At 37.5% G+C, this 27,428-nt stretch overlaps 1 protein-coding gene and 1 pseudogene across 2 annotated transcripts; both read left to right on the top strand.

Moving 5' to 3' along the window:
• The first annotated feature begins 7,365 nt into the window (after positions 1-7,365).
• On the top strand, positions 7,366-17,003 carry LOC104592684 (OVARIAN TUMOR DOMAIN-containing deubiquitinating enzyme 12-like; annotated as a pseudogene). Its single transcript, XR_016083566.1, has 8 exons — positions 7,366-7,837; positions 8,614-8,838; positions 9,605-9,678; positions 10,975-11,029; positions 11,118-11,192; positions 13,055-13,128; positions 13,936-13,984; positions 15,836-17,003. The product of XR_016083566.1 is annotated as an OVARIAN TUMOR DOMAIN-containing deubiquitinating enzyme 12-like (transcript).
• A 6,915-nt stretch (positions 17,004-23,918) lies between these two features.
• LOC104592683 (xyloglucan endotransglucosylase protein 34-like) lies at positions 23,919-26,292 on the top strand. The gene is made up of 5 exons (XM_010252126.3): positions 23,919-24,057; positions 24,156-24,340; positions 24,446-24,546; positions 24,663-24,856; positions 25,619-26,292. Exons 2-5 carry the CDS (start codon positions 24,160-24,162, stop codon positions 26,016-26,018), a joined length of 876 nt encoding a protein of 291 aa, XP_010250428.1. The 5' UTR covers positions 23,919-24,057; positions 24,156-24,159; the 3' UTR covers positions 26,019-26,292.
• Positions 26,293-27,428: the final 1,136 nt, after the last annotated feature.

Raw genomic sequence — 27,428 nt, 5'->3', positions numbered from 1 at the left:
GTATTGAAACTCATATATAAGACTTAAAAGAGATTATCATGTATTCGTTTTTTAAATATTGTTTCAGTAAAGCATCTCATATAAAAGAATTAATGTGATTATACAGTGATAGTTTTGAGTTCTACTTCAAAGTTTTTTATTGTTTCACATCGAGAACTCCCAGTTGACTCGGACAGTAGCATCGTTCGGCTCGAGAACTGTCCAAACAACCAGTTTCGTTTTACCCCAAACTCGGTCCCTAGCCAAAAATCGTTGAACCAATCAACGAACTGTTGACCCAGGTGGTCAGTCCATTCAACGCTTTTTGGCCATTTAATTTTTTAATTTTTTAATTTTTGTTGTTAGAATGAGCCATCCGTTCGAACCGGGCGGTCGAACCGTTGACCTAGAAACCAGTAGCCAGAACGGTTCCATTTTTGGGTCGTTTTTTCTAGATGTCAATAATTAGATGAAATAACTTGTAGTCATAGTCATGGGAATGGTGGACATTGCAAGGGATTCCAAAACCTTGAATGATAAATCCAAAGTGACCTTAAACACAGAAAAAAAATTGACAATAAATCCACCAAACTGTAAAACCCAAAGAAAAAAAAATCAGAAAATCGAATTCAAAGTTCTGCTTTGAAAGGAGCTAAACATACATTCAATCAAAGAAAAAGACAAAGCAGATCGTCTTGTAAGAAAAAAAAATATTACACAAGAAACCCAAAGAAAAAGAAAAAGGGAACAAATAAAATGGTGGTAAATCCTAGACTATTTTGGAGGATCTTGAAGAAGAAGACCAAACACAAAAAAAAAGCAGAAAATGAAAAAAAAAGCACCATATCGCACGCACTAGAAATAGTAGAAGAAACCTTTGAATAGTGAAAATCCAAAAGCACAAAAAAACATGGTTTTCGAACCGTCGTTGACCCGGACAGATGAACATTTTGGCTCGGGAATTGTCCAAGCAACCAGTTTCATTTTATCCCAATCCTGGTCCTTAGCCAAAAACCGTTGAACCGATCAACGACCCATTGACCCAGGCGGTCGAACCGTCAACCTATTGACCCGTTCAATGGTTTTTGGCCATTTTTTTATTTTTTTATTTTTTGTTGTTAGAACGGGCCATCTGTTCGAACTGAGCAGTCGAACCGTCGACCCGAAAACCAGTGGCCAGAACAATTCCGCTTTCGGGTCATATGAGTCATACGCTCAAATGACATAACACGTATGATACTGCTTAATGGACCTCACACACTCAACTTTTTGCCTGTAATTTTTGTTATCATAACGGGTCATCCGTTGAACCGGACAGTCAAACCGCCATTTTTTTTATTTTTTTTAATTGGGAGCCATCCAAGAAACTGGTTCAGTTTTACCCCAATCCTAGTCCCTAGCCAAAAACCATTGAATCAGTCAATGACCCATTGACCTGAGTGGTCGAACCGTCGACCCATTCAATGGTTTTTGGCCGTTTTTTATTTTTAAAATTTTTGTTGTCAGAACGGACCGTCCGTCCGTTTGAACTAGACGGTTGAATCGTCGACCCAAAAACCGGTGGCCAGAATGATTCCGTTTTCGGGTCGTATGAGTCACACACTCAAATGACATAACACATATGATACTACTTAATAATGGATCTCACACACTCAATTTTTTCCCTGTAATTTTTGTTGTCAAAATGGAACGTTCGTTCAAACTGGATGGTCAAACCATCGACCTAAAAATTGGTGGCTAAAACGGTTCCATAATTTTTTACTTGTAATTTTTGTTGTCAGATCGAGCCATTCGTTCAAATTGAACAGTCAAATCGTCAACCCAAAATATATATATATTAAAGGGCTGCCATTTGGCGAAAGGGGAGACCACCCCTATCCCTTTAATAGATATTGATAAGATATAAGATAAGATAGGCGGTCTTAAGTTAAATAACTAAAATAAAAGCAAAATATTCATATATATATATATATATATATATATATATATATATCTTAACGTGCGGATAAAAGAGTAGAACTTCGTACCCATGACCCATCATTAAATTGTTGACTAGGTCAATGTTTCAAGGCGTATCGAAATCATTGACATAAACTCCAAATGATAAGATTGGAGTTTTTGTTTTTTAGGTTGAAAAACAACCATAAGCATGCCAGTGGGGTGGGCTTAGCAAAAACATGGATTCATAACTCGACCCTATTGGGTTAGGGTTTTGCCATTGTGTTTGATGTTGTGCGATTTGATAGCTCCCTATTGGTAGATAGCTTGGATTCTGGCTGATGAGGTTTCTTGGTCGAGCTGAAAGAACAGTGGCAGAATGTCTGGGTTGTTATACCCAGGGTGGGCATTCTGATGCTTAAGTTAGTGAACTGGTGAATAGCTTAGGAAGCGAGAAAGTTAGTAGACTTTAAGAGCTAAATCACGTATACCTTTTTTGTGAATTGGTGAACTATGAAATGTCGGGAGCTCCATGAAACGCATTTGAGATCTCTGGCATGTTTGATTCAGAGGTGGTTTCATGCCCAGAGATGGATTCCACGTAAGCTAATAATGTTTATCTGGTCTCATCCGAAGCGGGTGGGACCAAGATTAGCTCCATCGATGTGTCATCATGATCCTGGAGAAATTAGAGTCAGTAACATGCTCAATAAAGAAGTCGCTCGTCACGTTGGGTAGGTTGCTAACCGGATCTGGGCTAGGTTGGCAGAGGCAGGTCGCGTTTCGGGCACGTGTGGATGTCACGCAGTCGTTAAGTCCCATAGACATAAAAAATGCGCTAAACTCATTTCGCCTTTGAATATGAACTATCACATCTTCGAGGACTGTTTAATCTAACCGATCTTGGCCATTCATAGTTCAACTTGTTTGTCTATAAATAGAACCTCTAGGGTCCCATTTCCATCATCCCTGACTTTGAAGTTATGGTGCATTCTAAGGTCGAGGAGCTTAGCGTTATCAAAGTAGTCAGTGTCATCAGCGAGGTCGGTATGTTCATTTTTTAGGTGTCATCTTCCCTTTGTCCTGCCCTTTTTTCATTATGTCTAGTGTCGAGTCTGGGGAAGAGATGGGTTCGACCTGCCAGGCCAAGGAGGCGTCCTCGACCCAAGAGCGGTAATAAGAGGGCTTCATCCTCCTATCAACCACCTAAGAGTAAGTCCGAGTTCGGTTCCATTTAGGTAACTATCGAGGACGTTTACAAACTCGTAGCTCAATATAGTGCTCCAGACCAGTTTGGTTATTCCCTTCCCCATGGGCAGTACCCTTGGGAGCACAATGAGGATGAGATCACTGTCTTCGAGGAGGCCCTAAGGGTGGGGCTTTGGTTCCCCCTTCATCTGCTTATTCCTGAGGTGTTGAACTACTATAACGTCAATTTAGGTAAGCTTCACCCGAATTCTATTATGACATTGGTTGACACCATCTCATTCTATCACCACATCGACTTCCCTTTAGATGTCGAGACCTTCATCGGCATATGCCAATTGAAGCGAAATCCCTCTGAGATGTATAGCTACTACCTATCCAATTGCTCCGAGTGCAAGCTGCTGAATGGCTTCCCCTCCAAGGTAGCGGACTAGAAGAGGAAGTATTTCTTCCTTGACCGAAGTGGTAGATGGCAGTTCCCAATGACCTAGATAGAGGGAACTAGGGATATCGAGGAGGATACATTGAGTGAACGGATGCAGATAAGGATGCAGGGCTTAGTGAACAAGAGGTCGAAGCTAAGTGAATTCTTATCCAATGAGAAGCTGATTCAGGCCGGGCTGAGTCCTTCGGGTAGGTTGTCTTTACAGGCTTGGGCATTTTCCTTTCCCTTTTGTGATTTGACTCATTTTTTGACTTCTCATGCAGGAAACATGTCATGCATGCTAACTTTCGAGTTATTCCGGGCCATGAAGAGGAAGAAGGGGAAGGTGGCTTCCCAAGAGGCTCCTCAAGTCGTTGCTCCCAAGCATTCCAGGCAGAGTGTAGTCGAAGTTGTGCTGGTGGTAGATATAAGTTGAGGAAGACCAACCAGAGGGGACCTCACTAGAATCCGAGGCAACTACTAATTTGGATGTCGAGGCCATTATTGAGGAGAAGCGCACCATCATGGACTTCCTGACTGCTCTAGTGAAGAGCAAGGAGGCCGTCTTTCTAGAAGAGGTCACGAAGATCCACGAATCATGCCCTAGTGAGCTCAATGGGAAGCTCATGCGTTGCCTTATGGTGGTATGTTCCTGACCTTCCCCATTGTACCCGTCATGATTTCTGTTCCACACATATATATCTACTCATTTCTCTTTCCTTCTATTTTTTTTGTAGGCGAACATCCTGGCATACTCCCTGTTGGGGCAAGTTAAGGGAGGTCTAGTGAGGGCCCAAGCTTTAGAGGAGACTACAGAGTGTAGGTCTCACCTCGAACGACCTTGCCAACTTGTTAGCGATCTGAAGGCCAACTGGCTAAGCTAGTACAAGAGCGGAGCCACAATGGAGACCTGACGAGGATCGAGAAATTGACTGAGGAGCTAGAGCTCAAGAGTTGAGAGTTGGAGGAAAAGGAAGCCGAACTCACGGAGCAACACTTGAAGTTCATGCTACTGAGGTCCACGTAGTTGAGGAGTTGTAAGTGGTGTGGTAAGGCTGAGTGCAATTGAGGACCTCAGTGTGCATTGCGAGTTGGTCCTACCCCCTTGTGACTACACCATCAACATGTACGTTATTGGTGGAGTTGTTTATGGAAAATGCCATTGATTGTTGGTAGGGATGTGGTGAGAACTGGCCTTTGTGTAGTGGTTCCCACAAATGACACCAATTGATGTTGTGTAATGTGGTAGCTCCCTACTAGCAGATAGCTTGGATGTCGGGCTGATGAGGTCGCCTGATTGAGCTACAAAGAACAGTGTCAGAGGGTTTGGATTGCTATACTCGAGGTGGGCACTCTGATGCTTAAGTTAGCAAACTAGTGAATAACTTAAAAAGCGAGAAAGCTAGTAGACTTTGAGAGCTAAATCGTGCATACCTTTGTTGAGGAAGGGGATGCCTTTATATAGGCTAACTGCCGTGAGCTCTACAAAATGTGTTCGAGATCTCCAGCCAGTATGATTTATAGGTGGTTTCATGCCCGGGGATGGATTTCCACGTAAGCTGGTAATGCTTATTTGGTCTCGTTCAAAGCGGACGGGACTGAGATTAGCTTTGTTGACATGTCATCGTGATCCCAGGGAAATCGAAGATAGTAACCTGCTCAAGAAGGAAGTCACCCGTCACATCGGGTAGGTCGCTAACTAGATCTAGGCTAAGTTGGCAGAGGCAGGTTTCCTCTTTATGCCAACCTGACATCTCTCAAGTTGTTCATAGGTTATCCTACCGAGGTGGGGCCGGGGAGGTTGAGACAGGTGCTAGGTTTCCAAGGTCCACTTATATGGTGCCGAAATGCAAATGGACAATTCTGTAGTGCCACGTGTCGTGATATCATTGGAGGACCAAATCACCCCTCATCAATGTTAATTCATGCCGATATTGCAGCACTTAAATATTTGTGTATATACAGACTTAATTGAGTATCGATGTAATGGGGGTGGGATATGTTTGGCATCATAATGGTGAGTTCAGTCAAAACGCACAAAACCTTGCAATTGAGACCCCTCAAGGCATAAAACAATAAATCCACTATTGCATTGCAAATATAATTTTTGTCATGTTTATTTGCAAATATTATTATTTTTCTTTAGTTTTATATTTCCTTATAATTTAGGTTTCTTTTCTTTTTATTTTTGGGTAAAATACAAAAACCTCCCCTGAAGTTTCTGACAATCATAAGAACCTCACCTGTAATTTTACTTTAGCAAAAACCTCCCCCGAACTTTTAAAGATCTCAACAAAAACCTCCCTTCTATCGGTGATTCAAATGGAAATTGGTAAAATTATAAAACTGCCCCTGATTAATAGTCAAAGAATCAATAAAATATTTCAAAATGTTGGAATTGCACCTCCTTCCCCTTCCTCTCCCAATAGAAGGGAACGACGTGAAATCCTTCCTCCCATCTCCTCTCACTAGTTTTTCTCGTTGATTTCTTCTTCTTCTTCTTTCATCTTCCCCCCCTCTTTCTTTCTCTCTCCCCTCCATCCCCACTGTCCCACTCTCTTCCATCGAGTCGATTGAGTTGGAGCAACCAAAAGGCACTTCATCTTATTCACGTTCATTTAAGAATTTTAGTGTTTTGGTCCTCTCATCTTGTGGGGGGTTTTACTACTAATGGATTCGCGTTATGGATACATTGACCATTTCGGACCAAGCCATGATCTCTGTGCCTTTTAGAGACGTGGACTGCAAATGGAGGGCTTGTTTTCTTCAGGGCAAGCAAGGGCAATCAGGGTGAGCAACTTCTCTACAAAGAAGCTAGAGGACCTGATAAAATATGCAAAGGTTCCGCTTGTTGTGAACCAGGTTGAATGCCACCCTATCTGGCAACAACCTACACTGCACACAACTTGTGCAAATCAACCGTTGTTCATCTCTCCGTAAATTGGAGTTGGACAGATTGCCTGACATAATTGATTGAACTTCATAGAAATTCCTCGAATGTACCGTTGGCGTAATAGCATTGCCCAGCGATTCCTAGGGGATCAAAAACAAGGAAATTTATACTAGAAAGGTACCAGAAGTCAATTCATGAGGGAAAGTTTTCCTAGATTTATTATTAAAATTTCAATTGTGTAACCAAAAGAAAAAAAATAAATAAATGCTTGATTCATGATAAATAGGGCCTTTTCTAAGAACTGCAACAACCTTCATCAGAATATCTTTTTTGTGATGCAAATATAGTTCTCCAGTTTCTTTATAGAGAAGGCTTTTCTCTCTCTCTTGCCACCGCGAAGAAGATGAAAAGTGCCCTCGGTTGCTCCGACTCAATTGATTCGAAGAAAGAGAGTGGGGACAGTGGAGACAGAGAAGAAGAAGAAATCACGTCATTCCGTTCTATTGCGAGAGGAAGGGGAAGCAGGGGAAATTCTAATATTTTGAAATATTTTAGACTCCTTGACAATTAATCAGGGATAATTTCATAATTTTATCCGTTTTCCGTTTGAATTATTAACAGAAGGGAGGTTTTTGTCAAAAATTTTAGGAGAGATTTTTGTATTTTACCCTTTATTTTTTAATACTTTTTTTATAATCTTTGTATTTTACTGTAATTTATGTTTTATTTCTCTACTACTTTTATATGTCTCATTTAATAAATAAATGCATTCTAAAAAATTTAATGAATAAAAGACTATTGGAATGGCGGATTGCATTGAGTTCAGCCGGAATTAACACAATTCATTTAATTTTATATAAATGAAAATCAGTTTTATTAACGAATTGGTAGATCAGACGAATTGGATGAAAAAAAAAAATCCAAAACACAATCCACCCGAATCCGCCCAATTGCCGAGTTCGGCTTCCGTCAGGGCAGCCTTTACACTTTTACAGTATTGCATTGGAAATATCTTACCACTCATGTGCTTTATTTTATGGGGAGATATTCCCGATGAAAGGTTGCAAGAGGTTCTTGGGACGGTATGAGCACAGGTTTAACCTGACAGCCGATCTCCCAATTGCCACCCCCACCAGCCCACGGGATTCTTGGAGTGCGTTGGCTAGCCGCAAAGCTGAGCTGAGAAGTGAAAACCATCTTCCAGCAATGATTTATAACCGCGTCCTTAATTAAGAGATCGATCCACTCGCGATCTTCTCCCTATTGATTATGTTGTTTATTTATTTATTTTAATCGCATCTATTTAAAAGGTTTGAAGTTTTCTTGGCTTTGGTTGGTCATCCGCCTTCTTCTGTTCTCGTCCCTACTTCCGAGCATTTGACGATACTTGATTGCGGGTGAGAAAGTTATCTTCCTGAGACTCATTTCTTTCTTTCAATGCTCTCTTTTCTGGGTTATACTGGGATTTAATTTTTCATACAAATTCTATTGCTAAAAGAGCGAGCATTTACCCGTCTCTCTATGGTTCGTTTTACCTTCTATTCTTTGTTTACTTCTTTTCTTTTATGTTTTGATGGAATCTGAAGCCTGCAAGTTTGGTTTTACTTGTGCTTTCTCTCCCGACTAGTGCTGCTTCCTCTCCTCCATTTCTGCCAATGATTTATTGGTTCAGTGGATTGGAAATCTCTGAATCCTGGATTCTTCAAGTGCCTGACTCGGTAAATAAGTTTAAAAAGCCGGGCTTTTGGTTGGTTTATTGTGCAAACATTCGTAACCCCTCATCGTTCTTTTAGTACCCTGATCAATTTTTTCTTTTTCTATTATCAAGTTTTATATAACTCATAATCTTATTTATTCTGTTATAATAATTTTTTTCTTAGATGATCATCATTTTTTAAATCAAGTTAGTTTCAGTTTGCGATGATTCCCTATTTTCGCAATTATTCACAGTCATTGCTCACTGTCTGTATGCTTGCTGAATGTTGGCTAGTAATTTGTAGGAAGTGATTGGGTTTGATACGCAATCTCAGTAGGCGTGTCTGTCAACATGATTCTTAGCCATCTTTTATCATGTACTGAAAATTGAAATCTGCTTTTCAAGATGAGATTATATGGATATTTAATACACATTTGATGATATTATTGACACTCTAAGATCTTTTCTACTTTCCAGCTCCCCAGGGTGGGGTAATTGTTGTTGCTCTTGTCTTGTGAAGCAGCGGACTGCAGTTGCTGGGTTGGACGATGAACCGAGGAACTCAGAGTTTAAGTGAATGTTCTCATTCTACATCTATAAACAGTAGTCAGGATATTGAAGATGATTGCTGTTGTACTATCAGAAGAATATGCCAAATTAGATGGTGCTGTGGGGAGTCTTTCTAACCTGGCACCTAAGCCTGTGAGCTTTTTATTGTTTGTGCTGTAATTCTAAATCTGTGTATCTTTGATCTTAGAATCTTCTGATTACTGTGTGCTGTTTTAAGAGTTTAGACATTTGGAACTTATTTTACTGTAAAAAATGAAAGTATACTTTGTATGAAACGATTTTGGCACTGTTAAATCATGTATAGATTGGCTAATAAGCTAGTTCTATTGAGAAAATTGTCAGTTAAGTTGTCATCCGTACATATAATTGAAATGCATCTTGAAAATTTGAAGCTTATTGGTATTGCCCTTTTGGTTTGTCCATATCCGAGTTATTGTTTGACAACCTAACAGTAAAGTAACCTGCTGTCTTTGGTGGTTGAGTATTCCTAGAATTAACATAGGCCATTAATCTAAAATTAATTATAGGTCAAGTTGTTAAAATCTCTTCTAGTTAAAAACCAATCTAGTGGGGATAAGTAAAATGACAATAGTACCATTGCTGTCCAAAATTAATGGTAAAAAAGGAGAAACTTAACCAACTAATAGTTTATTTCAAAATTTTCCTTTTTCTTCTTAAGGGATCATTTATGAATCCCATGCTTACGTATTGTAGTTCCTGCATTTCCTTTTGACATGCACTTGTATGATCATTTGCTTGCTATTAACAGGTTGGTAATTGAGTGATAAATTGTTGCAATCCCTGAAGTTTCTGAAGTTCCTTTTATTTTTTAAATAAATGCTTTAAATGAAGAAAAACTGATTTGAATCTTTTCTGGTATCTGATTTTGAAATTTCAGCATGTTCCACGGATAAACTCTTACTTTCCAAATTTAAGTGATGCTGGTTTGGATTACCAACGGCTGCTACAGAGGTATTTGATTTGTTTAACAATTGAACTTGTTCATAGCTTATATGGAATAGGAAACATATGATTTATTTGCTTAGTCTTCTGTTCTTCCTCTACACATATCACCAAAAAAAAGAAAAAACAGAAAACTATTGAAGGAAATGGCATTTAAACATAGACAGAACTATAGTATTGTCCAGCTATAATTTGCCATGTCTTCTTCTTGAATGATTGGTACCCCCCCAATTTAGTATGTTGGGTCCTACTTAAGAGATAAAGACAATAAATATATTCAGCTTGAACAAACAATGGCAGCATGTATTTTGTTTTGTTTGTTTGGGTGGTAAATTACATTTATCCCACTGAACCCAATTAAGTGGGTTAAGACAAGTGCTTCTGCTGCTGCTGATGATGATGACAATTTTTTGGACAGTGAGTCAAGGATAAGCTTCAATGTTTTCCAAAAGTAATTTTCAGGTTCAGTGGTTAAAATGTGTATAATTCCCTTTTTTGGTATAGTCTACTAAGTTAGACCGAAGTGATGATGCTTATTGATGATTTGAGCATAAGACACTTTGTTTTATCGAGGTGCCTTCTTGTCACCTCCTACTTTGTAACCTTTTTCTTTTTAATAAAATTTATTATATTACTCTTCAAAAGAAAAAAACATTTGAGCATAAGACATATGGAAAGATTTGGGCCCATATCCTAAACACTTCCTAATATTTTTCCCTCTCATTGTGAAAAAGGCTCATTGTTACTGATTAAAAAGAAGATTTAGAACAGTGTTACCTTGAAATCAATGGCATAGATGTAGGGTTCAGTATCCTGCTGAGTTTCTTCCTTTTATTAAATGAATGTGTTTGCTTACTTTTTAACAGTGTTGTTATTGTAAATTTTGTTTAAAACTTGATTCTGAAGTCTCTCCATGAGTTTAGCTTAATTTCAAGTATATGAATGTGGTAATTTAGTGTTTTTTTTTTTTTTTAATTTCCATGTTTTCAGCGCTATTGTTTAAATATGTACTTAAGTTCTTACCTTTGTAAAAAAAGAGATGCATGATTCAAAAGTATATGCAAGTATTTACATGATTGAAATGAACTTTTGCATGACAAGCAATATTCTTTTGTCTATAATGTGTATAGCTGTACATACAGGCATTTTACATGATACACTGCATGTTATGCAATTCGTTATGTTTGTGCCAGTCTTCATTATTTGCAAGTTTGCTTCAGATGCTTGTCTTATGTTTCCTTATGTAGATTTTGTGTGATAGGTAATGTTCCAAGTGATTATTTTATCATCAAATGCTGTATGTAGGCTAAAGGTTTATGGCTTATGTGAAGTAAAGGTCACTGGAGATGGCAATTGTCAGGTCTGTGTCCTTCAATGAAGAGATGTTTCATGACAGCAAGGTAGATTTCTTGAACTTTTTGTGTTGTTTTTATTCTCATATTTTGCAGTTTCGTGCACTTTCAGACCAGATGTACAAGTCACCTGAGCATCATAAATATGTCCGCAAAGAAGTTGTAAAGCAGGTATTTTATGAGTGTTTTTCAGGTTCCAGTGTTACCATATTGTTGTGTTTACCTTTCTTCCATTGCGTAGCCAAGCACCATTTTATGAATAAATTTATAGGACATGTTTATACACCTATTTTTTGTTACTGTTGAGTTGTAGTCCAGACTGTGGTTAAGACATTACCTTTGGATTAAGTAATATGGGCTTCAAGAACCATAGCCAAGTATTTGTAGAAACTTGGCTAAATGTTTGGGAATTTGCTTATTAAGGCAAGACAGTGCAGTTCTGATCGTGTTGTTTAGTTTTCAAACTTTAGAGAATTGTTTATTAAGGCAAGACAGTGAACTTCATTGCAGTTTATTCTCTCCTTAAAACATGGGTTACAAGATATATTTATAGAGGTAGTAGTGCTCAGGTTACTGTTCACCAAAATTGCAAAGTTGTCACTTGCAAGCTTCAGCCCAAAGAAAACATCGTAATTTCGATGACCTATGAAGTAAAGAATCCCTACTTGACAGAAAACATGGCTATTGATAGAGCACAGTGGCAGAACAGGATTCATGTAGCTGATCCCAAATATTTGAGATTAAAGCTTTTGTTGACTTGAGTTGTTCCATTGAGATGATCAAATACCCTCATCCAGGTTCCTGTAGCTTATTGATTAGAAAATTCAAACTCTTAGGAGTTTAGTACTCACTTATACTCCCTTATTGGGGATCTTATTCATCAAAGTAGCTGATCTAGTGGTGTTTTGGACTTTTGGTAGTCATTGATCATTGGGGAGTAGCATTAGGCTAGCTCCAAATTTGATGTAAAAATCTGAAAATGTTACCTGTATTCAGATTTTTGTTCCTATTTTTTATTTTGTAATGAATAAATTTCAATAGATACAAGAAAAAGTCTCTTTCGCACATAGTAGTCCTATATGTGATGTTTTCCCCTTTATATAATTACTTTATAGTTATGTACTGAGGGTCTGTTTGGTTTGCGGTCAGGATTGGAATTGAAATCCCCTGGTATCAGAATCAGAATCGCCTATTCCCAATGCCTGTTTGCTTCAGATGGAAATCAGAGTTGGATTCCAATTATTGCTATTTGGTTCATTTGGAAATTGGAATCAAAACCAATCAAAATTTTCAGTTTTGTATTAGTTTATTTTTATTATACTTTATTATTAATATATTATTATTTTGTTATTTTATTACTAATTTATGAATATTTTGTTAATATATTATTTTTTGTTATTACTTTACTAATATTTTATCATTTTTGTTTTTTTTAATTTTAACAATACTTTAATATTATTATTTAATTACTAATATATTATTATATAATAGTTTATTATTATTGTATTCTTATTGTTATTTTATTATTACTTAGTTATATTATATTAATATTTTATTATAGTACTATTGTTTTAGTATTATTTAATTATTGATATATGATTACTTAATTAATGTTTTGTTATTTTACTGATTCTTTATTAATACTAGGGTTTGGTGTATTAGGTTTTCATTTTTTTGCTAGGAGCCCTCTACTTTTTGAGAAGCTCTAGAATCCCATTCCAACCAAACAAATGGCTGGAATCAGAATGAGCCTTTCTGATTCCGATTTCAGGCACCTCTTCCAAGGAACCAAACCGACCCTAAAAGAGAAGGAGAATTTGACATGGTCTGTGGTTTGGGGAGGATTCATTAGGAGTGGCTTCCTACTTCCATTTTATGTAATTGTTGCATTTGAATCTCTCTCTCTCTCTCCCACTCTCACTCTGACCTCAACATTACATTTAATAAGAACTTTTCTTTTATTATTTAGTGGTTCCTAAAGACATGAGAAATATGTTAGTTTCCTACATTCTCTTTCTTTTTTCTTGCTGCAGCTTAAAGACTACAGTTCTTTGTATGAAGGCTATGTCCCCATGAAGTACAAAAGCTATTACAAGAAAATGGCCAAGTAGGCTACTTGCTTGAGGTGTTATTAATTCAATATATTTTTTTTTGTCATTCACTAAAATCTTGTTTGAATGTAATCTTGCATGGAGTGATTTCATTATTATTTTTATTTACATATTAGAGCACAAGTTTATCATCTAAAATGGATCTGTTCCAGGTTGTTATCAAAACATTGGAATGAGGTATTAGAGGTTTCTTGAAAATGATCTCTTTACAACCTGAATAATCCATTTCAGGTGGTGATGAAGTGAAGTTGAAATACTATACCAAACCCATGTTGCATGGATACAGATAAGAGTCAGAATCTGACATGTGTCTGGGAGTCTGACTTGGCTAATATATATATACTGAAATACTATACCAAACCCATGTTGTTTTTCATTGTTTTTGTAATTTTGATGTTAATTGGAAAAGATCCAACAAACAATGGATCATAAGTTATGTTTAAAATTTTAAATTGTCTATTGGACAGTTTAAACAGTTAGCCTATTGTTTAGAGGCATTAAAGCGAAGATTCTTAAATTTGGAGAGTTGATGTGGTGGGCATTTTTGTAAATCTACATGAGTTGCATCATAGTTGAGTTTGACGTGTATTTTGGAAATTGGACACAAGTCGATTCATGAACATCAGAACATGTTTTGATTTATGACTCTCCTCCAAAGGTGGGGTATCCATGCAACATTGTACCAAACTAAAATGAAATAATCTATCGCATATCATCCAGATTACTTCTTTGAACCATTTATGATTTTATAGTTCTTCAATATGAAGGTAGAAATGATTTTTCTTCCTGGCTGTGTCATGCAGATCTGGTGAATGGGGAGACCATGTTACCTTGCAAGCAGCAGCTGATAAGGTGTTATATTGTCTATCCTTTACAATTATAAATGGCTCTAGTATTTGTTGTACTTATGATGATGTTTGTCATCCATTTCTACATAACAATTACAATGTTGGGCATCTATTCGAACTAGGGCTGTTCACGGGTCAGTTCGGTTTGGTTTTATTTAATTTTGCCGACCGAACCGAAACTGACTGGCCATATTCAAAAACCGAGCTACATATGTTATTTAAGTCGACTTCGGTTTAATTGGTTTGATTTAAACCAAATTGAAATTAACTTTTGCAAATTTTAATGCAATCATAACTGTAGTCTAGGCTGTCTATAGGTCTATTTATAGACCTGTCTTTAAACTTAAACCCTAATCAAATTGTATCGTTTATAAACCTACCTATAGACTTGAACATTTAAACCAAAATCAAATTATAGCCTCCATTTATAGACATACACGTGGCTGGCTGTAATGTCAAGAGAACCTTCCTAAACACAATTCAATAGCTTAAATAGTGTAAGATTTCAAACTTTGCAGCCTTTTAACTTTTATAAATATTTTTTTTCTTTTTCACTTTTTGTAGGGTAATGATTATAACTTAGTAGAGTCTTAACGACGTCAGTTGAGTGGCTGGCACAAGTCAAATAATCAAGGAAAGTCTTTATGCCATTGTATGTATGTACGTTGGTTGAGTTGGTTTTAATTCATGTTTTAAATGCATTACCCGCAACCGAACCAAATAGTCGGATTTTGACATTTTTCTAACCGAGGTCGACCAACTGCTTTCAAAAACTGACCATCTCAGGTCGAGTTGGTCCGGTTTAATCAGGTTGGTCGGTTTATACAATTGTGTGAACAGCCCTAATTCGAACCATGGTCTGAATACCAAAATTACTTGTGAAAATTTTCATTGCATTCATGCTTCTCTTCTATAACAACTTTACTTTGTTGGAATGGCCATGCCCCTGAATAGCTAACTTTTCTGGATGCTTCCCCTGGCCAGGAGTCAGCTAACTTGTTAGCTAATTGCTAGATCTTGTTGAACAAGAAATTCCTGCTAGATAATAAAAGATTGAGCTTGTAATTATCAAATAAATAAATAAAAGATTGAGCCGCTTTCAACACATGCCCCACTACACATCTACCAATCACAATTTGAGAATTCTATTCCACCTGCATCCACAAAAAGCTTGACCCACATCCCAAGCAAGGACCCTGTAACATAGAACGGAAACTTTAAGTTACCTTAATCAATAGGTCCAGAATGTAACTGCAGCACCTCTCCCTCTTTGTTCCTTGAGACACTTCATATGCCTGATTATCTAGGTTATCCACTGAGAAACCATAAAGTTAAAACAACCAGACTTCGAGGTGGTAAGGATCTAATGGATCTAAGGATAAAGGAGGCAGCCTGGCACTCTCCACCTTTTACTAAATCATCAATCATGAAATCTCTTTAACTTGTATCCATTGTTTTTTAAAATCGGACTGGACTGGACGGTCGGACCGGTTGACATGGGAACTGATTCCATTTCATCCTAAAACCGTCCCTGGACCAAAAACATTGATTTGGCCAGCACCCACTGACCTGGGTGGTTGAACTGTCAACTCGTCAATCTGGACAGTTGGACTGCTTGGCCTGGGAACCGGTAGCCAAAATGGTTTTTAAAACCTTGTTTGTCTCTAATGAAGACCCAATGTGTGATACTGATAGTAATTAAGTCAATCATAACCTCTATTATCATCTTCCTTTCATAAAACATAATGTTATTTTTCTCCTCTGAGGCTCTCAGCTAACCAAAGAGTAGCAGAACTCATGCACCTCAACAAAATAATCTTTCCCCATCTTGTTGGGTCTCTCTCTTTGGGTGCAGGTGGAACACCCCAGAGAGATTGGACAAGTTTTTTGGTACCTCTATGTTCAGCTGGTCAAAAAGAAGGGGAAGACTTCTGTGGAGGTGTACAAGGGCAGCAGTGTTTTGGACATTATGGGAAGAAAGAAATAAGCGAATCTTTGAGGAGAAGAAAAGGAACAAGGAAGCTTTAATAGAAGGGATCATGGCAAAAGTGGCTCTCTGGGTCAAGTCAGTGAGGTTATTTTCAGACTTACCTTTGATGACATAATGAGGAAGTGGGGAACAATTGCAGCTTTATCCTCAGCCAAGATGAAAGTTTTAAGGGATTGGAACCCCCTTGAGTTAACTTCCTGAAACTAAATTTTGACAGGAGCAGCTTTGGGAATCCGGGTCTGTCTGGAATTAGAGGGCTTTTAAGAAATGAAAGTGGAACTCTTGTGGGTCTGTATTCAGAACCCATTGGAATGAATAATTCTGTAACAGCGGAACTGGCTGCAGTGATTTTTGGGATGCAAAAAGCTATGGAGCTGGGGGTGAGAGCTAGTAGTTGAAGGATATTCCAAAATAGTGATAAGCTGGCCGAAACATAATGAAAATACTCCTTGGTATTTCAGAAATGAAATTAAAAGGTTTAGAAGGTTTTCAAGGGATATGCAGTTGATAATCCAGTGGACTCCAAGATCGGCTAATGGTCTAGCGCTCAGTTGCAAGACTAAAGATATTAAGGCTCTTCTTGTTTGTTCAGGGAGGTAGCCGAGGCTACCCATGATTTGTACATGCATTATTTCTTTAATAAATTTTGATTCTGTTACTGATAAAAAATAAATAAAACAATGCCAGCTCAAACAGGAGCACAAAATCAAGAGGAGACCATCTATCTCCAAATAAAACAGAGGTGCTCCTATATCATTTTACAAAGAGATAGGAGATTAGTAGATGAAGGATGGCTCACCACTAGCCCTGCACAGAAGGCACATATTGGGGGTTGACAACTTTGAACCATTTTATAGATAGGAGATTCCATATGAGTTTCTCTTGGTACTTTTGTGTTGTTTAAGATTGAGTTGCTCTATGGGTTATAACAAGCTGGTGGTAGAAGGAGGTTATAAATGACCAATTGGTTGAGGGGTGGGGCTGCAGGTCCTTGGAAGTATCACATCAGATTAGGGGAAAAAAGCATTATTCTTAAGTTTCAACTCTTCATTTGTTATGACCCTAAGTTTGGCAAATGTATCTGATTGGCCTGTTATTGACCGAGTAAACTGATAATGCTTATATTAGGATCATATCCCCTACTATAGAGCAGTGTCTGGGTCAAACGGATCAACCCATGATGTCATATAAATAAATAAAAAGTTGGAAATAGATAAAAATACACAATAATTGGGCATATCTCTAATATTATATATTCGTCATATTTAACAAAAATAAGTGTGTTAGATGAGAATTATGTCTTGTTAAAGATTGGAATTGTTAAGAATATAAAAAAAAAAAGAAAAAAGAAACAGAATTAATATCCAACCTCTGACCGAGTGACTGGGTCAAATGGTTCAACTGGCTGGGCCACTGGGTCATTGGCAATTGTAGAGATGATGGACCGAATGGGCCTTAGTCTTCTTTATTTTATTTGTGCTGTTATTAGGTTGCTATGGTTCAGTTACTGGGCCTTAGTTATTGGGCCAGTTTTCTATCTTTTGTTGTCCATTAAGTGGCCGCCTTATTGAGAGCACTCTTGTAATTGTATCTGAAATTTACAATCAGATTAATAGAAGTGATTAGGGGACTGAAGAGAGGATTGATACACTCTTTTCTTTCTTCCCTTTTCTTAAGAACTCTTTCTTCTTCCATCTTCTTCTCCTTTCTTTTGGTTTATTTTTCAGAATTAGTGCATGTGTGATTCATAAATAAATAAAAAATAAAAAATAAAATAGATAAAACATACAAAATTTGGGCATATCTCTAATATTATATATTCATCATATTAAACAAAAATAAGTGTGATAGATAAGAATTATGTTTTGCTAAAGATTGAAATGGTTAAGAATGCAAAAAAAAAAAAAAGAAACAGAATTAATATCGAACCTCTGACTGAGTGACTGGGTCAAATGGTTCAGCTGGATGGGTCACTGGGTCATTGGGAATCAACGGTCTTTTTAGGAAAATAGTCCGGTGGTGAAACAGACCCAGTTCTTGCTGGGTGATGGGTCAACCAATGACCAATCCAACTGTGAGTTTAAAACACTACTATAGAGCTGATATATTGTATGTGGAGATGGGGTTTTCTGAGTGCGAATAGCAGAGGTGATAGCTTTCATTTGTATATTTGGACAGACTTTATTGACTCTCGTTTTCTTGTATTTATCATTTAATGACGTTTATTAATAAAATTTCTTTGATCAATTACCAATAACAAATGAATTCATTTTGTACTTGTTAATTTTCATATCGATTTACTCTAATTTAGGATTGAATAGGGTAAGAGGATCTAAAGTGAGATTTAAAGTGAAAATCAAGGATCAAAATATCGATATGCCCGATACCCAAAGTTGGATATTGGTGCATATAAGATGGTGCATGATTTTAGATTTAAGGGGTTTATTTGGGGACTATCAGATGGTGCATGGTTTTAGAAAGGGTTTAGAATGCTTAGGATGAACTGGTTAGGTTTACTTCAGGTTTTTGGTCTGAAATCTCAAACATTTCAGATTTTATCAAGGAATGGAAAGTAAGAAGCTTCGATAGATTGAATTCCAAAGGGAATTTTGGGCTGAAATTTTATAGTGTTTTTGTTTAGGTTATAAGGAGGGCAGTTTAATTAGACTTGTTTAGGTATTTTTAGATTTTGTAGGTATATTTTGTATCAATGTTTTAAAAGGCGTGGGAGGTGCACCTCCAGGCAAGGTCCCCAAAACACCCTGAGGTGTATGCCAGAGGCATTGACACCTTTGAGGTGTAGGCCTCATACACTTTTCATGAGACATGCTAGAGGCATACACCTCATGTGCCTCATGCACACCTCATAATAATAATAATAATAATAATAATAATAATAATAATATATTATTATTATTATTATTATTATTATTATTATTATTATTATTATTATTGTTATTGTTATTGTTATTGTTATTGTTATTGTTATTGTTATTGTTATTGTTATTGTTATTGTTATTGTTATTGTATATATAAACAATCCCAAACACCTATTGTATATATAAACAATTGTATTATACAACACCGTTTTCTCATGTAACAGCAGTGCAATAATTGTTTTCAATTTTATTATACTATTTTATTTAATTATTGTATATATAAACAATTATATACATCAAAATTCATATAAAATAAAAATTTCAAGATTTTTGTCAATTTTTTTTAAGTAAATAGCTTTGGTCCGGTCCATGGACCAACCTGGCCCGTGGCCTGCACAGGCTCGGGCTGTGGGCTATGCTAGGCCGACCCCCAAAATATCAAGAGGAGGGAGGCACAGCCCGAGACGGTCTGTGGGGTGACACAACATGACTTACACTTTGCACGGGCCGCACATGGGCCATGGCTTGCTGAATTTGCCAACCTAACACAGCTTGTGACACGGGCAGGACCTGTACAGACTCGGGCCATGGGCTGTGCCAAGCCAAACCCTAAAATATCCCAGAAAAAAGAGGCACAGTCGAGACGGCCTATGGACCGGCATGGCATGGCTTGCACATTTCACGGGACACACGAGGGCCATGCCTTGCCAAATCTGCCGAGTCAACACGGGCCCGTTTTACAGCTCTAGGTTAAACTTAAACGCAAGAGCAATTAATGGAGCGCCTATCCATGTGTATACACATGGTATGGTATCTGTGCTGCATGCGTTTCCCAAGCATATATCTCCATGAATATCTTAAAAAAAAATGTAATTCTGAAACTGTGTCTAACATCTGCAATATCAATTACTTTGAAGTTTGAACCTTGGGTGGCGTGTGGAAGATGGATGAACTGGTGGCCAAAATTAGGATGTATGGAGAAAAGGTTTCTACCAGTCCAGAAAGCACAGTCATGGTTTGGGCGGCCATATATGTATTTATGTTAATTTGGTTACTACGGAATTCAATTAGTCTTGTAAAACTGATGATCATAAGCTACAACAAACAAAGTTTTTTTTTTTTTTTTCTGAGTTATTTCCAGTTGCATGTAAAGCCTTGGTTCCATAAATCCATAATAATGTAGGGGGGTAGGGCACATCCACATGTGCAACTTGGGAGATATATGTGTATAGACTATAGAAGGGTTGGGTTGGGTTGGGTTCATGCCTGCATGCCTGCATGCCTCAAGACAACTAAGAATCATAATCATACCACCAGGCACCAGATTCGTTGTTAGGTCAAAGTAGCCATTTCTTAATACCACTAGGCAGCAGGATTGGCTATACATTGTGCAGCTTTCAAATCAATAAATAGAAAAACACCACCAAACAAGAAAATATAAGACCTTATAATTGTTGACTGATGCATAATGCTTAATGCATGCATGGTGATCAGCTTCAGTAATTTTATGCATTATTTCATTTTACTAAAACTACACTCGTCATTATGTATGCAGTTGCTTAATTAATTAAATTAAATTACTTGCTTCAATTCAACTTCTTTCTTCGTAGGCTTTCGATATTCATGTAGCTAGGTGTGGGAACATCAGTCGTCTTTTGTTTTTAATTAATTTTATTTTTTAGAAATGCACGGGGACATCTTATTTATTATATGCATGTAATTAAAGAAGAAAAATTAATTAAACCAATGCCCATTAACAACCTAGCTAGTTACCCACATATATAGTCCAGTCCTCCTTGCAAAATTCCCATAGTTTATTTTGTTAACGAGAATTGATCCAAGTTGTTTTTAATTGGGTTGTCTGGGTTTTGGACTAGTTTTTTGTTTTTTTTAAAGGTTCACCCACTTGTGTCATTAAATGGCAACATTTGCGATTTGCCTGCCGGAAACAGATGAAGATTAGGCGATACTTAATTAATTATGCTACTCTCGTATAAAAAATTGGAAATGCGAGGAGCATCTGTCTCTTTTGTTCTCTACCATATATTATATATAAATAAAAACTGGTGAAACCATTGTTTCCAACCTTGATACCAACCAATGCATCTTAATAACCATGCCCACGGCAGCAACAGATTCCCATTTTAAAACTGAGAGCCAACCTTGATACTAACCAAATGCATCTTCTTCTTCTTCTTCTATCAAAGTGATGGAAACAGTGAAGCGCTTGCTTGGGCTACTGATGATCATTTCCAATTTATAATTATATATATATATATATAATCTAGTCCACCAATATTAATTAGCATGCCCACGGCGTAATCATTCTTTTAAGTATATAATATAAACAATAATTAATGCCATAATATAATTAATTGTTACAAAATTGTTTGATCAGAGTACGTAATTAAGTATGGTGAGTGGTGAGGTTAAATGGCAACTGAGAATGTGCATGCGTGTGCCCTTTCATTTCGTTGAAGGATCCAATGCTAATTGCTAATCTGTATGGCGTGATTAACAGCTAGCTAATGTAATTGTAATCAACAAACAATCATCATCCTGGGGAGGTATATTTGGACATCTTTTCGTATTAATTTCTGAGGAATCTATCAATCAATCATCTCTCCCTTTCTCTCTCCCCTCTTGCATCTTATTAATATTGTTACTTTCTTACCTTGTACCAATAAGTTACTACGTACCTTCCTCATGGTCATGGGCTCTACTTTTGAATGCATGTGCCCACATCTCAGTCTGTACTACTTGTTGTAGTATAGGCAGTTACAGGAGACACAAAGACAAAGGCCAAAGCCCATTACTCAATGGGCCCTACCTACCAAAAAGGCTAGAAATCAACCACATCAGCTGTAATGTGTATGCATGTGTTATACCTAAATCTGGAGACCAAGGTAATGTGATTCAATTTTAGAAATTAGATAGATGGATTGCATGCTTTTGGCTTTTGGCTTTTGGCTTTTGGCTTTTGGGAAATCACATTCACACCAGTACACCACATACATTTTCTCCTTTTAAGAAATAGTAAAATAAGAAGGGTGCATCCCTTCATGCAGCATGTATAATATTAAAAGTCAGACTCACCGCTACCTGCTGCACCCAACCATACTTTAATTACTTTGTTAATTTCCACATTACAATTTATAATTAATTAGGTTGAGCTTCCAAGAAAAAAAAAAAGAAGCACTAGTTACGACGAGGCACGTGCTGTAGCCTGTAAGAAGTTGAGGTGATGCTCCACAACCACGAGACAAAGTAAAAAAAACTGGTGGGGCATGGCGAGGCACCCACACGGCCGCTGCACCACTAGCTTATCGGAGTAGGAATCGCCGAATCGGAATCGGATAGTGCTTACTGCTTTTTCAGGAACCCCCCAGATTGAAACTGAATCAAGGGATAGCGGACAGGGTTGTCCAGAGTCCAGACAGTAGTATCGTGTAGTGTGTGGTCCTGTCCCCACATGCTCGGATTGGGGTGGTACACCACATTATCTTCCACGTGATTCTTTTCTTCCCAAAACATCATTCCACGTATCTGGTTCTAAGACGAAGATAATGACGATGACGATGATAGGTCATAGCCTATTAGGATTTAGGAGAGGAAAGTTTGTTGAGGGTTCCTTTTCCTTGTCAAAATCTCTGTACATTCCAGCTCCAGTCCAAAGCTCCAGCCCCAGCAATAACATGTTTCCGGCCACCTACAGAATTCAGACTGTTAACGATACCAGACCAGCCACGTGCCTCGTGGGTCCCTTACCAACTATATACATGCTTCCTTTTATATATTTATAAAACACAAAGTTAGGATATTAGGAAGAAACAATCTTCCTCAACAGTGAATAATCAGCGTTCCTAATCCTCTCCCTCTTTCATACTCTTTTGCCAACAGTCTTCTCTTCTGTTAATTGAGAATTGGCCCTTAATCAATTGTTTCGCAAATCACAATACAATAGAGAGGCAGTGCACGGTGCACCTGCATGTCACGGTCGCCTCGCTTTGGGCAAAAACAAAAACACTGAATTGGGCCCTTTGCCATACATACATATATGATGGGTCGGGCCGCCGGTCTTTATATAACTTTTGTCATCTCTCCTAATATTAATTTCACATACTACTTTATTTAGATGGACGACCACGACGGAGATAAATATATATATATATATATATATATATATATATATATATATTATTTTTCATCTTCGGATAGTTGTACAAAATACAAATAATGCCCGATAAATAAAATGTTTTCTTTTTTGTATTTACAGATAAACTTATCCTCGTCTTACTTTCGTTTCTTTTATTCTTTTATCTGGTCTATAATAGTCTGTCTTGCCTCAGACTCGGTCTGTGTTGAGTGTTAAGTATTATGTAGTGAATAGTGATGCAACCAATCTCCAGCTAGCGTCGCAGATGGCAGCGTGGTAAAATTATTGAAAAATAACACCTACACCTACACTTACACTCGATCGGTAGAGAAGAAAAATTAATGTTATGCTTTGAAATCTGGTCTATCCCAGTAGATGTAGGGTATCAATTTCCCAACCCACCTATGAGAATAAGATCATAAATTCCAGTCAAACTACTTCTACTTGCTTATTTTAGAGATATTATTTTTAAATGGGATTGACACATAGTTAAAGGTTGCAAACGATCATGTTGTAACTGGTTAAAGGGAATACTACTGTGTGCCTCTTCACTCTTCAGTTTCACTCTCCATATTTTTTATTTTATTATTTTTCATAAACAAAATAAAAAGTTCTAAATCTTCTTGCAATCAGCTTAAGCCCCCAAATTAAATATCAAAATGTTGATCAAATTGGATGCCAAACATAGTAGCTGCGGACGTCGCATTCCTCTCTCGAGTGTGTGTGTGTGTTAATAGTTAATACTTATGAACTTAAATCCAACCTCACCAAAGTATATATTATAGACAGTTCAACGTGGTAAGCAAATTATTGAAGCCCTCGAGTAGAGGCAGAAGCATAGCTGTATTGCCACCATAAAATTATTTTATATATTCCTTTCACAATGCGTCAAAAAATAATATTTAATACTAATAATTTTTTTATGGATTTATTTAATACTAATAATAGTGGCACCATCAGCCTACAAAAGGACTTGCACACTGTCCCTTTTTTCCCACAGGGAACCCTTACCCTTTCTCTCATTCTCTCATTCTCTCGCCCTCGCCTTCGGGGTAATCCACTTCCCTTCCATTTCTACTCTTTCGTTTCTCAGCGACTTTCCACTGCGTGGGTTTACGAAATTTGCATTGCTTTTGTTTTTGTTTTGCAGAAATATGGCTTCTTTTCTCTGGGTTCTGTGTTTAGGTTTCTTGGCGCAGGGAACATTGGCTACTCCACCAAGGAAGCCTGTGAATGTACCCTTTTATCGTAACTATGTTCCAACATGGGCTTTTGATCACATTAAGTACTTCAATGGAGGTAACGAGGTTCAGCTCTCATTGGATAAATACACAGGTAAGAAATCAGAAAACCATCCCACCAGAACATTTACTCAGATTGCTTTACCTACTCTAGAAACAACCTCATGGGCTTCTGCTTCATCGGTTTTTCTCTGCTTAGGTACTGGCTTTCAATCCAAGGGTTCTTACTTGTTTGGCCACTTCAGCATGGATATAAAGTTAGTTCCAGGGGACTCTGCTGGAACAGTAACTGCTTTCTATGTAAGTGATTTCGTTCCAGTTGTATTCTAAACCCATCCATTAGAACAATATTGATTTTTCACCTCTTCTTTTCTCTGTGTTCTAATCTATCTTGTTGTTGCATTGGTTTTCCTTAGCTATCTTCTCAAAACTCGGAGCACGATGAGATAGACTTTGAGTTCTTGGGAAACAGGACAGGCCAACCATATATTTTACAGACAAATGTCTTCACTGGAGGGAAGGGTGACAGAGAACAAAGGATCTATCTCTGGTTTGACCCAACCAAAGACTTCCACTCCTACTCGGTTCTCTGGAACCTGTTTCAGATAGTGTAAGCTTTTCTTTATCTCTTTCCATTGTGTTATTTTAAATGCTGAACGAACAATCCAAAATCTTTCTTCTTCACTGGGTTTAGAAATTGCTGATGATAAGAGCACAAATATTAAAGCCTTAGAACAGAAAATTTTGTTTTTTTTTAACATTAATGAACAATAATCATCGTGTCTTTGATTAGTAGTTATTAGCATTCACTGTTCTCATGGTTCCTATTAATTCTGGAAAAAAAGGAAGAAATTCTAGAGGTTAAATTAAATCTCCACGAGAGAATGTGAATAAGAATGCCTAAATTCAAAAGAAGAGGGCATATTGTATTACAGAACCGTAAGCTCAGTAATATTTTGCTTTTAAGTTGTACTACACACCCCCACCTAGGGTCTCTTTTTTCTTTATTTCTTGTCAACAACAATCAGCATCCAAAGTTGAAACATAACCCCATGAAAGCTTTCTATCAAAATTAAATGGACCAAATCGCCATGGGACGTGCTTTGTGAACTCTTATCCCGTAGCTTCTCACCCTTCAATAAATAAGATAAGAGGCTGAGAGTGAGAGGCTCACCCAGTCTTCCTTTTTCCCTTTTAATATATTTAATTTTTCTCATTTAGCAGCTGGAATTGGGTAATTGCTTAATTGGGTTTATATATTCCTCTTAGTTTCCTTTTTCTACTGCCTTTGCTTCACTACAAATGCCACTTTTATAGGATATGTGATATATGAGTATGATATGATATGGGGTTTGATTGGTGGATGCCACAGGTTTTTTGTGGACGATGTTCCAATCAGGACTTTCAAGAACTGCAAAGATTTGGGACTGAAGTTCCCTTTCTACCAGCCCATGAAGATATATTCGAGCTTGTGGAATGCGGATGACTGGGCCACGAGGGGTGGTCTTGAGAAGACGGACTGGTCCAGAGCTCCCTTCCTTGCTTCTTACAGGAGCTTCCACATAGATGGGTGTGAGGAGTCTGTGAATGCTAGGTTTTGTCGCACACAAGGAACCAAGTGGTGGGATCAGAAGGAGTTCCAAGATCTGGATGGTTTCCAGTACAGGAGGCTTAAGTGGGTCCGCGACAAATATACCATCTACAACTACTGTACTGATAGGGTGAGGTACCCTAAAATGCCACCTGAATGCCAAAGGGACAGGGATGTATAATTGATAATTCAAGCAAGCTCTGTTTGTTTCATTATATGGTATATTACATCCGCTGGCTGGTGGCTGGATCATCTTCTATTCTCTACTTGTTGTCTCTATTGGGTTGGGTATATATGTATATGATGAAAAGTGTTGGGAAGAGAGATGACTTGGTGGATGTAAGATTGGAAGGGAATCCTACTTTTATGTATTTCTCCTCTCTGTCGAATCGAGCGTCGACTATGGTTATTGTTTGTGGTAATAAAGACTGAAATTAATATTATTATGTATTTCATTCATGTCTCTATAAATTTGATTCATGGGGGTGCCATTAACACTGCCAATATCGCAGAAAGCCAGCCAGCCTGATGAAGGTTTGGAGAAAGAGTGAAGCAGTGTTGCTCTTCTCACTGTCCATTTGATTTGCTCAACTTTTTTCTACCTTCTCTACTATCTTCTTAAGAGATAAAATTAAGGGGAATTCTTTGTAAACTGCAAAACAGGTTTGGTAATTTGTATGGTTCCTATCTTGTTTTCAGAGCAAGGTATTCAAGACGAACACCTCCCCTTTAATTTCAATTTAAATTGTGATTCTCTTCTTAACTCTTTTAGTTGAGCCAAGCGCTTTCTTCCAGCGGCATCGATTAATGCGCGATTTTAGGCGTATCCATATATGTAGTAATAATCTACTCTCTCTCTCTCTCTAAGTGGTGTTTTACTGTTTTATATAATTGACCCCTCCTAAATCTCCGCTGCTACCTCATTGAATTACCCACTTTCATCAGTGCAGTGCAGAATCCAAGAACCGGGCCAACCGGCGCTTCATGAATCATGATAGGTTGCCATTTGCTTGAAGACAGGACTGAACCAGATGTCTTGGCCAATAACCCATTCAAGCTTAATCATCTGATTCTTGTGACTCCCCGTTTAGAAGAACTGAAGCTATGTTTTGGCGAAAAATCCGAATAAAATCCAATCGGCTCATTTGGGAGGGCTTCTGTGTTTGGGTGGGGTGTAGTAATTGAGCTGTGGTTTGAACATTTGAAAAGCCCATGTCATATTGGCTTTCCGAAATTTTACCAAACACAGCTTATGACATTCTCATATGGGGCCCGACTCAATCCAAAACACCAGAAAGATAGGGATGGTAAGGGGGAGGGTTTTGTAAATTCTAGATTTGATCCGCCTCCTTAAACCTTTCAACATGCACCCGTTTCAAAACTCATTGTAGTTGGATTTTAAAACCTGTATCTAATTATTTGATAAAGAAATATAAAAAATATATATAAACTATTAGTTATTCTTCATATAAAATTCAAAATATTATTAAATTCAGCACCTAGTATATAAAGTTTAAATGCTTTTTAATAATATGTAAATTGGGGAAGATTGGATTTAACATAATACTTTACCCGTACCCATACATGTTAT

The sequence above is a fragment of the Nelumbo nucifera genome, chromosome 3 (assembly GCF_055504915.1).
Source record: "Nelumbo nucifera cultivar China Antique chromosome 3, China Antique-T2T, whole genome shotgun sequence".
NCBI lineage: Eukaryota > Viridiplantae > Streptophyta > Magnoliopsida > Proteales > Nelumbonaceae > Nelumbo > Nelumbo nucifera.
The sequence above is the reverse complement of the archived record's forward strand: the minus strand, read 5'-3'. Positions and strand labels throughout refer to the sequence as shown.